We start from the raw sequence: 11,792 nt of genomic DNA, 5'->3' as shown, positions 1-11,792 counted from the left end.
ATTTGGGGCCATCCTCAAACTTTGCTCACCCCCCATTCCAAGCCAATTATGAAATTAATTAAATAGCTTTAGCCACAATACCAACCTTTGTGGCCCTTCAGGGCTTACTTCCCTCCATTACAAGAAATCTCCATTGATGCCTGCTCCATTGCTTCCAGTCATTTAACCCATTTTTAATCCCTAAGAGGGCCTGTCCTCTTATTGCTTGACTGCTAAGCTTGCTCAGGAGCCTTTAGCAAAGAACTTTACCAAAAGACTTTTGAATGTCCAAGTAATAATGATAATAATAATAACATTCAATTTATATACCGCCCTTCAGGACAACTTAATGCCCACTCAGAGCGGTTTACAGAGCATGTCATTATTATCCCCACAACAACAATCGCCCTGTGAGGTGGGTGGGGCTGAGAGAGCTCTGAAAGAGCTGTGTCTGATCCAAAGTGGCTTTAAGTGGGGAATCAAACCCGGCTCTCCAGATTAGAGTCCTGCTGCTCTTAACCACTGCACCAAACTGAAAGTGGCCCTTTTCCACTGCCCTGTAAACCTGCTCAAAGAACTCCAGAAGGTCGGTGCGGTATTTTGTTTGTTTGCTTCCTTTTTTGTTTATAGTGTGCTTTTCTTACTGAAACACAAGGTGGGACTTCCCTCCACCCAGGTCACGTAGATTTTTCTCTCAGCGGGCGTTGTTCCTCAATGTGCTTAATAATTTATATTTAATAACAGTTTCTACTAATTTATCTGGAACAGATGTTGAGCTAATTGGATTGTAATTCCCTAGATTCCCTCCGGACTGCTTTTTAAAAAAATCTGTGTGACATTTGCTATTTTCCAGTCCTCTGGCATGGACTGAAGGGTGATTTTAGCGATGACCCATGGGTTAGTAGATCTACAGTTTCACATTTGAGTTTCTTAAGAGCCCTCAGGTGTATGCCAAGTTGACCTGGAGACCTGGAGACTTTTCAGTTTGTCTGTTAGTTCTAAAACTTGGTCTCTCTTCTCCTCAATTGCCCTCAGTCTGGTTTCAGGCCGAAATTGCGAGATCTTTCAGCACCCTTTGACACACACTCATCCATCAGCCGGAATATGGAATTGGTGTTAAAGGTGTAGCTTCGCTATCTTCACCCTCTTCACTGGAGGTGGAGAATGACCTTGTCTTCCCTTTTCCTTTTCCCAGCCTACCCAGAGTTGGAGACGGGCCTTGCATGAAGAGAAGAGCAACCCGCACACTCCCCCACCCCAACTGGGAGCCCACTTCACCTCAACAGGCTCCGGAGTTCCTCCTGCCCGGTCCCCACCCGCCCCTCCCAGAACAGGCAGCACTTTCAGTGGGCAAGAGTCGCTTTATTTCAAATGTGCCATATGCAAAAGCTGCCACATGAGAGAGATGGGAGGGGGCTGTGTGTGTGTGTGTGTGTGTGTGTGTGAGATGGAGTCTTCATTGGCCACTGGGAAACTCCCCCTCTTGCCCCCAAGTCCAGAGAGTCCTTTGCACATTGCAGCAGGACTGTGACCAAGCAGGCTGTCTGCCTCTGCACCAGCAGGTTTTTGTGAAAACAGATGGCTCGGGGTAAGCTGGCAGGTGGCAGAAGAGGCACGGGAGCTGGGGAGTTGGCTCTACCGCAGCCTCCGCCTGGGCAAGTGTCCCTTATCGGCTCACGGCTGGCACCAGTCGCCTGCAGCAGTTGCCGTCGGGTCCCTGGGGCGGGTCCCTGGGGCTGGGGTCCAGCCCTACTCTTCAGGACACTTCAGGACATCATACTTCAGGTAGCCCACCCGGTCCACTTGGAGGCGGGGTGTCATTTGCCAGCAGAAGGGGTCCTGGCAGAAGTAGAACTTGCCTGGTGGATGGAGAGAGGGCAGTTAGCAAGGGGAGCAGCAAAGGAGACCCCCTCCGTTACGAGAGGAGCGTGCTGGGCTCAGCCCAGTGGCTGCATAGGGCATAGGGCCCCGGCTGCCGTGTCACGGGCACCCTCCCCTTCCTCTGCCCAGCCCCCTTACCTTGGTATGAGAAGATAGTCTGAGAGTCAAGAGGGATCCCAGCATAGACATCATCCGTGCGGCGAGGGGAGTCTTTATCCACCCGCTCAGCTTTGATGTCCAGCCTGGAGAAGGAAGCGGAAGGGAGCGAGAGTGGCGGAGCAGAGGGGCTCCTCTTCCCCCTCCTCCCCTCCCCAGTCCCGCACAAGGACATCCTGGTTCTGCTCTGAAGCCACAGAGGTGGCCCACGGGGGTCAAAGGGGGCCACTCTGTGTTTCGTGGGGTTTCCCATGTTCTCATGAGCGCATGGCAGCTGCCTCGTACTGAATCAGACCCACTTTGGTCAATCAAAATAAATCAATATTCTCTACTCAGACTGGCAGTGGCTCTCCGGGGTCTCCCAGAGAGAAGGGTCTTTCACATCAGAAGGTCCTCTAAACGGAGAGGCCAAGCGCTGAACCCGGTACCTTCTGCATGCCAAACAAATGCTCTTCCCCTGAACCACAGCATTTCCCCAGACGCATGGCAGGAGGCTGCAGAGCCATCCCCCTCAACCGGCTTCCCTCTCAGGAGGACTCCTCGGGAGGGTTGCTCATGCCTCTCCTCGAGGCCAGGTGTGGGTGCCATCTCTGGAGGCATCTAGCCAAACCGGGCATGCTCTGACTGGCCGTGGGTCTCCAGGGCATTAACAGAAAAGGGTCGTTCCCAACATCCACTTCCTGAGGTGGCAGGGACTGACCTTCAGACCTTCTGCAGGCAAAGCAGGTGCTGTTGGGGAAGCTGGGTCTGGGTTGGGGAAGGATTCCCCAAGTTGGCTGGCTAGCAGACCCAGGGGAGACTGGCTTGCTCGACTCACAGGCATGCGTGACTTGCTCCACATGCCCCCTGCCCCCTTCCTTCTGCCCTGTGCTAGAGGCATGCTATGGTCTGGGCAATGCTGGCGTAGGGGTAGCACTGGGCAAGGGGCTTGACTAGATGACCCCTCTTAGTACCTCCAGAACTTGTCTCCACTGAAGAGATGGACTTTGCCACGGCCTCGCTGCAGAGCCCCAAAGATTCTCGGCACGTCTCTGCCAATGCCCAGCTTCTCGATGCTCCGTGGGCCCAAAACTCTTGCCCCCTGGTACACCCAGAAGCGCTGGCCTGCAGAACAGAATCAACACTGCATCTTTTGCCCACAGCTGGCTCATGGGCCTTGCAGCCCAGCTTGCTGCCACCCGTCAGGGCCGCTGCGGGCCGTAGGAAGGGCCCCACGGGGCTGTGGCTGGAGGCACTTGGGTCCTGTGAAGCAACTGGCGGTCAGGTGCCAAGGAACTTGGAGTCTGCCAGCTCAGCTGGGGTGGGGTTGCACCAAAGGACCTTGGCCGGCCACTTCCAAGTCACACCTGGAGGGTAGCAGTTTGCAGGTTGCAGAATCATTGCCTTCCCTTCACACCCCCCCCCCCCAGAGAACGTTTTCTGCCCCAGGATCACCACTTTCTTCTGTGACTTCCCTTGACAGGCCAAGGAAGTTTACACCCGACTCAAAGGAGCCATCGACAGCCAGATGCACCCTGACTGGGCCAGAGGCGGGGATGGGGGCCCTGGGGGAAAACCTGTAGGGCTGCCGGTGACCCATCCGTCGGGCTCCGGAATCTGGACTGTGCAGTGTGGGGGAAGCTGAACTGAGGTGAGGGCCCAGCCACACAGGACAAAATGCTCGGATTGTGACTAGATTTGCCACAACTAATATGTGTGCCTGGGAACAAAGTTCCCCAGCATGTTAGGGAACATGGATTAGGCCCATGGGAGGGGGTATGCCTGCCCCCCAGGCACCATTTTCCCAACCTGAAACATCCCCAGTTATCTCACTGGGGGCACCGCTTGTACTGATGGGGGTATACATGGGTTTCTCCAGCAGGCCAAGTAATAGCTCCCCAGGGCTGGTGCTTGTCAGGTCAGAAATAATAATAATAATTTATATACCGCCCTTCAGGACCTCTTAACACCCACTCAGAGCAGTTTACAAAGTGTGTTATTATTATCCCCACAACAACAACCACCCTGTGAGGTGGGTGCAGCTGAGAGAGCTCTGAGAGAGCTGTGAGTGACCCAAGGTCCCCCAGCTGGCTTCAAGCGGAGGAGTGGGGAATCAAACCTGGCTTTCCAGATTAGAGTCCTGCTGCTCTTAACCACTACACCAAACTGGCTGTCATGGTATAGAGGGAAGGCAAAAGTCCCCTCTCTTTGTGTGCAGCAGACCTGATTGGATTCGGGCCCCTGCATTTCAAGGACCCGAGTTCCCAGTGGGAACTCACAAAACACGTCTGGAATGAGGATTTTTCCTCCTCCATTGACCCACAAGGCATGTGTCTAACATAGCTGCTCTGCAGACATTTCTTCCTCCACTAAAGTTTGAAGCCTACAAACAGACTCTGCATGGAGACAGCGCTCTGTTTCTTCCTGAGCCATTCCAAAGTTTGCTTGCTGCATTGGAACGTTGGACAGCCCCCCCTTAAGATAGCAATGCAAAGAATATTAATAGTTCTGTCGTCACAGCCACTGCTTGGCTGCCAAGAGTGAGGGTCTCACCAGACGTAGTGTTTTGTGGCTCCTACGTGGCGGGGCCCTCTGGCTCGGCCGAGGCCTGGGCTGCCCCCAGGGAAGGTGTTCCTGCCCATCTCATTTAGGAGCCCACAGGGCCAAGCCCTCCTGTCTCTGCTGCTGCCCCCTCCCACCAATGAGCAATCCAGCCCCTGCTACCTGCCCCGCAAAGAAGGGGCAGTGGAGGGAGGGAGGGAGGGTCTGAAGGCTGCAGCCCCCCTGAGGCCACCTCATTGCTGGGGGGGGGCAGGTAAGTAAGGAGGAGAGCAGCAGGACCCAGGAGGGGGACGTGCTCAGTGAGGGCAGCCTGGGGGGCTCTTTGCCCTCCCGACTCTTCGCTTATGGTGTGGACGACGCATTCCAGCATGGCGGCAGCCGGTCTGCTTTGAGCCTGACTCAGACATCCTTGGGTCAGATCCCCAGGAGCTGGGGAGAGAGCCCTGCAAGGCCACGCACCGGAGAAGAAGAAGAGCTTCTTGGTCAGCTTGTCCTGGAAGGCCGCATCAATCACATTGGGGAGGGCTGGCCAAGTGTCCCGGATCCGCAGAGGGCCTTGGATCGGCCCAGTTCCTGCTGCGGGCTTCGTCCAGTATTGCCTGGGAAGGGAGGGAGCAACAAAGTGGCTGTGAGTTGGAAGAAGCTCTGCTGGGAGAGGGGGGGATTCCCCTGAGCCTCCTCTGAAACCGCCCCCCCCCACTAGCTGCCACTTCCCAAGCTACGCAAGTATAGAAAAGTACACACACCATTCATCGATTTATAGATTTATTTAGGACATTTAAATATCCCACCGCCTTTCTCCTGACATAGTCTGGACAGACATGCCCCCCCATCTCTCTCACATGCAGCTCTTCCTACCTGCAGCTCCCCACACTCCACCCCCTGCACGCACGCACGCATGCACGCATGCACACACACGCCCTGTCCCTCACCCGTCCTTGAAGAGGTACAGTTCCTTCTTGATCTCAGTCACTGCATCAAAGCCGTGGACTTTGCAGGCATCACTGGTGGGTACCACGGGGGTGAACTCTGTCACAGCACTGTCCTCGCCTGAGGTGGACGTGTCATCAGGCTCCGTGGTGGTTTGGATGGGGACCTCTGGGCTTTGAGTGGGGGGCCTCTGAGTGGGGGGGCTGGGCCCAGTCCTGGAACCTGGTGGTGAGAAGCAAGGGCGGTGGCCAGTCAGGAAAAGGGGCTGGCGTGGTGCAGGAGTCCTGCTGCCAAGGGCGTGGGCTCAGGGAAGGCTCAACAGGGGTGGGAGCAGCTGGTGCGCCACACGAGGCCACGCCACCCATCATAGCAGTGGCTGCTGCATGCCGGGGTGGGGAGGGCCAGGCGCCAGTCCGTGTCTCCAAGGTGGGAAGAGCGCTTCCAGGGAAGGATTCCTCCCCTTCTCTGCACTGTTGAGTGTAGGCATTTGTCAGCCAGGAACTGGTTCATCAGGCAGCTTTCAGTTAAATGAAGAGTCATAACGCAAAATCCCAACTGTGTGTGTGGGGGGGGCAGCGGGGGGGCATGTTTCCACTCACCATAGAGGGACTGGATGCCGGCCACGTCGTCTGAGTGCAGGTGGAAATCCGCCAGGTAGCTGTACATGGGATACATCAGGGCCTCCTGCACACTGGAGTGGTCCAAGCCCAGTGAGTGGCCAAACTCGTGAGCAGCGACCAGGAAGAGGCTGTACCCTGCAAGGCACCCAACAGCTGCAGCAGGGGGGAGGGAGGGAGGGAGGGAGGGGGGAGGGGTCTGCCCTCCCCGCCCCCACAGCAGCTCCACTGAGGCTGCGGTCGCCAATGCCAGGCTCGGACATTCCTGGAGAGCCGGGGTGGAGCCTGCGGAGGGCGGAGTTTGAGAAGGGGCGGGGCCTCAGTGGGGTTCAACGCCGTAGAGGTCACAGAAGCCTCCGCTTTCTCCAGGGGAACGGCTCTCTGTAGCCGGGAGATCGCTTGTAATGCAGGCAGATCTCCAGCCCTCACCTGGAGGTTGTCAACCCAAGTGGGGGCCCTCTCTGAACTGCCAAGCACCCCCCATGAGAGGCTCAGGCCGAAGGCCTGTTGAGCTCCGCGTGGCCGCAGCTGCTGCCCCACCCACGCCCTGGGGTCCCCCGCCCCCCTGGGTCCATGCCCCCCCCCCCGCAAGCGCTCTCCCCAACCAGGGCTGGGGGCTGAGGCTGGGCCACTGCGCTGCGCTGAGTGCGGCAGGCTGCCCCGGCCGGGGGCGCCACGACTGGGCTGCCCGCCGCAGCGAGGAAGGAACGCCCGGTCAAGGGAGGCACCAACCTCTGTCCGGGCAGAAGCCCCACTTGGCGTCGGTGTCGTAGTTGCTGGTGGTGGCGCACCAGAGCTTCCCGTCGGCGCGTCCCTCGGAGGTGCAGGCGCTGTACGACTGGCCCAGGAAGGTGAAGGGGAAGACGCACAGCTCGCCCGGGGAGTTCCCGCCGAGCACGGCGGTGTCTGCGGAGGAGCGGGCAGTGAGCACCGGCCAGCAGAGGTCCCTCCGCCGGGCCCCGCGCGCAGCACGTCAACCCAGGAGGCATGCCGGCCGCGGCAGGGAGCCAGCGGGCCACAAGCTGGCAAGCCCTCGGCAAGCGGCTGTAGGCAACGCCACAGGGTACAGAGGGCAGCCGGGGCCCGGCTCGGGAGGGCATCTGTTTTGCCAGCCCCGTGCCAGGGCTCAGCTGCCCAGCCGCAATGCCAAGGCTCCTCCCCGGCAGAAGGAGGCAGGACGCGCCGCCTCCCTCCACGAGCCCCCCCGCCGGCCAGCGCCCATCTCGGCGGTCCGGAGTCCCGGCGCCTCTCGCGACCCCGTCCGGCCCCTACCTCGGCGGGGGCAGAAGCCGTATTTCTTGTCGCGGTCGAAGTTGTCGGTGGTGGCGCACCAGCGGTAGCCGTCGGAGCGCCCCTCTGTGGTGCAGCCGTCGTACGAGTCACCGTCGAAGACGAAGGGGAAGACGCACTTGTCGCCGCCGCTGTTCCCTCCGTACGTGTAGAGCACTGGGGAGCGAAGGCGGGGGGGGGGGAGCCTGGCTCACGTGGAAGGCAGCGGGCCGCCTTCACGATCCAGAGCCAGGCCGGCCGGGGCTGCACCAGGGCAGTCCGGGCAGTCGAGGACCCTCCGGGCGAGTGGCTGCTCTTTGCCCACGAGGGCCAGCGTGAGGGGGCCGCAAGGCGCTTGTCGTGTGCTGCTGGGCTAGCTTTGCCGACTGCCCAGAGGGCCCCCCCCCACTCGCCTTCCAGTCCCCTGCCCCAGTAGCGAGAGCCTCCCCGCTTGCGCATGGCCCGAGCGAGGTCCCGCAGCCTGCCTCTCCCCGCTCCCCTCCCCTTCTGCCCCCAACCTCGTTCCCGCAGGGAGAGGGGACGCTCCCAGAGAGAGGGCCCGGGCAGGCAGCCCCGCCGAGCAGACCGGGCACCTCCCTGGCCGCGCCGTCCCGCTCCCTCCTCCCCTCCAGCCTCTGCCCCACGAGCGAAGGCGGAGGGCTGCTCAGCCCGGACGCCCCGCAGCGCCACCCCGGCCCCTTCCGTCCCGCCTCACTCCCCGCGGAGGGGAGCGCGCAGCAGGCCGGGGCCGGGGGCTCTCCTGCTGGGACGGAGGACGCCTCCCGCTTCCCCACACCCGCCCCTCCACAGGCCGCTCTTACTCACGTTCACTGGGGCAGAACCCGTAGAGCTTGTCCTGGTCGAAGTTGGCTGTGGTGGCGCACCAGGGCCGGCCGTCGGAGCGCCCCTCTGTGGTGCAGGTGGAGTAGGACTTGCCCTCGAAGACAAAGGGGAAGCGGCAGAGGGCCCCGTCGGCGTTCCCGTAGGAGGTCTTCACCACTGCCCGGCGGGAGACAAGGAGACACGGCGGGTCAGAGCCAGCGGACGGAGGGCGGGCGCTCCCCGGGGAGAGGCTCGGCCAGCCCGCCCGCCCGGCCTGGCTTGGCCCCCCTCCCTCCCTCCCTCCCAGGGGCCGGCCGTGGAGAGCAGCCGAGGGCTGGAGCCCCACTCCTCAAGCGGAGCCCGCCTCACCGATCCCGGTGCCCAGAGTCCAGAACTCGTCGTCGTCGAAGTGGGCGTCTCCGCTGAACCGGTCTTTGCCCGGGGGGAAGGCGTGGGCCAGCAGCCCGTCTTTGCCGTCAAAGGGGTAGCCGTCGCCGTGTTCTGGAGGCAGAAAGAGGCTCAGGCTCCGCGCTCCGGGGGGGGGGGGGGGCTGCCTTTGCGCCTCCCCAGGCGCCTCCTTCCAGGTGCTGCCTCCCCGCCCGCCCACCCCCGCCCGCACACACCAACCTCCAGTCCCGAAGCGGATCTCGATGTCGACCTCCCCGCTCTCCTTGCGCGTGAAGGTGAGGGGGGTCACATCGCTCCACACCTTGAAGGCCCTTTCGAAGGCGTCCTCGATGATGGAGGGGTCCAGATCAGGCGAGTAGTTCAGCACTCTGGGGGAAGGAGACCCACGTCAAGAGCACCGCCGACAGAACGTGGTAGAGCCAGCTTGGGGGCGGGGGGGGGGGCGGGGGCGGGCCAAATGGCCACCTGGTGCAGCAGCCCGGATCGCTCTGTGCAGAGATCCGGATCCGAGCAGCCCCAGGTGTTCCGGAGGTCCGCGCCAGACGCCGGCCTGCAGCGCGGCCCCCACAGTGGTGGCAGCGGGGGGCGGGACTGGCCGTCGCCTGGCTCTGCCCCCCCCCCGGCTTCTGTGCACAGACGCTGAGAAGGGATGGGCCAAGGGCCACGTTCTGTGCAGAAGGGCTCTGGGGCTGAGATGCGCAGGAACCCACTGGTAGGTGATGTCCGTGTGGTCCCACTTGAGGTCCCCCTGGAAAGTCTGGAAGCCGCCAACGTCTGGAACTCCGCAGCGAGGCGCTCGCATGGCATCAATGGTGGGGGGGTCCAGCTGCCCCGTCTCCTTCAGGCCCAGCTGCCGCTGCATCTTCTTGAGGGCAGAGGCCAGAGTCACCTGACTGCCGCCTCCGGCCATCTCCGTCTCTTGGAAATAGCCAAAACGCTGGAGGTAGCGCTGGGGGGGAAGAATGCGGGCATCAAATGAGGTAGGGAGAGAGGGGCAGGCATGCGCGGACAGAAAGCGGGCAGGGGAGGCAGAGAAAACATATCTTTGGAGTGCTGAGGTTGTGAAATGCAAGATGGGCCTGTGGACCTGCGTCCTTCCTCCACACCAGGGAGACACTTCCGTCTCCAAGGGCGCGGCTGCTGCCGACCCTGAAAGTCACCAGTTGCAACATGAAAACGCCAAATGGAAGGTGCACCAAAATGGAATCGCTGAACTAGAATCTATCAGCAAACTCAAACCTATTCAAGTTGGACCTAATTGGCATCCTGGGTTTCCTTCCCACTGCAGGGGTGTAAACCAGAGGCGCGCAGCCAGGAGGCCAGCCCTGCACGAGCGCCTGCTGCTGCGAAGGGGTCTGTTCTCATCCTGCGTCCAGTTGCCCTCCGTGTAGAACCCCTCAGACCCATGCCCATCCCTCACTTTTGAGGGTCTTCTGACCCACTGGGTGCAAAGCATTTTTTCTCTCTGCCTGTTCATGTACATTTTTGATGTCTGAGGCGAACCCCATCTGCAACTCTCCTTTTCAGAGGCTTTTTGTTGTTCGGATAAATAGATTTCCTACTATCGCTATCCCCACTCCTAAAAGGTATCACGTGCAAATATTCAGAGGAGTGAGCCGTGTTAGTCTGTAGTTGCAAAATAGTAAAGAGTCCAGTAGCACCTTTAAGACTAACTACCTTTACTGTAGCATAAGCTTTCGAGAGCCACAGCTCTTTTAGTCAGATGCATCATCAGCTTTCGAGAACCACAGCTTTCTTCGTCAGATGCATCTGACAAAGAGAGCTGTGGTTCTCGAAAGCTTATGCTACAATAAAGTTGGTTAGTCTTAGAGGTGCTACTGGACTCTTTGCTAACGTGCAAATATGCAGCCCACAATTGCATGTGACCTGGTGGTGGTGAAAAGGGCCGCCAAGTTGTAGCTGCCTTATGGCAACCCCTGCTGGGGTTTTCAAGGCAAGAGACTAACCGAGGCGATCTGCCTTTGCCTGCCTCTGCATAGCATCGACCCTGGTGGTCTCTCCTGTCCTGTCCAACTACTAACCGAAGCCAAGAGCTCACAAGCTCTGCTGAGACGGGGCTTGCCTGGGCCATCCAGGTCAGGGTTACCCACTGTAAGGCACAGCATCTCATGCTGGTAGAGAGGGGGGTCCTTGACAGCCTGGCCCGCCTGGCCCCCATCACTCTCTCATCAAACACAAAGGAAACTACTCCAAACCGGGCACACAGAGAGCTTGGATGGGGCTGGATTCCACATTTTAACGCCAGCCAACATTTCCCCTGAGCATCAGCAGCCCTCTTGGCATGTCATCGGCATGTGGATGGAACCCAGCCCAAAGAGCCACTGACAGGTGTTTCGTCAGGAACTAAAGAGGACGCTTGCGCACATCAGGTGTGACTTTGAGGAAGCTGCAGAGAAACCTGCCAACTCTGAACTTGGATTCAGTCAGAGCCCCCCACCCGCCCCCGCCCCCCCTGCAACCATCCTGACTGTTTGATGTCCACAAGACACACACCCTGTCCCACCAGCAGTGGTCCATCGATACACACCTGCACGTGGAAATCCCCCTGGTTCCCCCAGAGATGGAGCCCCATTTCCCCCCCCCTCACACAGAGCCCGCCGGATCCAGTGGGGGCTCCAGCTCTCGCATGCCCCCACTTCAAGCAGAGGGGCCTGGGGCTCTGGGCCCCCCCACCCCGGCACAAGAACTTACGTTTGCCAGCTCCACATCCGTCACCTCACTGACCAGCTCCCCAGGGAAGGAGATGACGACTGGCTCGTGGGTCTGGAGCGGGACAGCCCAAGTGGGGCAGCCCAGGGACAGCAGCCCCAGGAGGAAGGGAGCCAGGCAGGCTAGCCCCATGTCTGCGCGGGCGCTGGCAACAGTGCAGTCCTCTGGGCCTGGAGCGGGTGGGTTTTCGGGAGCCGTCTGCTGCTCCCAGCGATCCTGGGACCATTTATAGTCTTGGGAGGGAACGGGTGAGTCACCCCCCACCCCAGGAGTCACTCACTTCTCTCTGGAAAGAGGAGGAAACGCAGAGCTAAGCTCCTGGGGGTTTGCCACTTCCTGTGGCTGTCTCAATACTTTGTTTACTAACCCACCGGATGTGTGAAACCCAGTGTGGGGTGTGTGTGTGTGTGAGTGTGAGTGTGTGTTTTTGTGTGCCTGGCTCATGCTCGTCTTCAGGAA

The 11,792-nt window shown here is 59.9% G+C and overlaps 1 protein-coding gene across 1 annotated transcript; it reads right to left on the bottom strand.

Moving 5' to 3' along the window:
* Positions 1–1,320: 1,320 nt before the first annotated feature.
* On the bottom strand, positions 1,321–11,560 carry MMP9 (matrix metallopeptidase 9). Its single transcript, XM_054979429.1, has 13 exons — positions 11,316–11,560; positions 9,314–9,552; positions 8,823–8,971; positions 8,565–8,696; positions 8,199–8,372; positions 7,377–7,550; positions 6,837–7,010; positions 6,087–6,242; positions 5,490–5,709; positions 5,017–5,156; positions 2,970–3,120; positions 1,999–2,102; positions 1,321–1,838 (listed from the first exon to the last, which is right to left on the bottom strand). Exons 1-13 carry the CDS (start codon positions 11,463–11,465, stop codon positions 1,729–1,731), a joined length of 2,073 nt encoding a protein of 690 aa, XP_054835404.1. The 5' UTR covers positions 11,466–11,560; the 3' UTR covers positions 1,321–1,728.
* Positions 11,561–11,792: the final 232 nt, after the last annotated feature.

Source organism: Eublepharis macularius, chromosome 5 (genome assembly GCF_028583425.1).
Source record: "Eublepharis macularius isolate TG4126 chromosome 5, MPM_Emac_v1.0, whole genome shotgun sequence".
In the NCBI taxonomy this organism is placed as follows: Eukaryota; Metazoa; Chordata; class Lepidosauria; order Squamata; family Eublepharidae; genus Eublepharis; species Eublepharis macularius.
The sequence above is the reverse complement of the archived record's forward strand: the minus strand, read 5'-3'. Positions and strand labels throughout refer to the sequence as shown.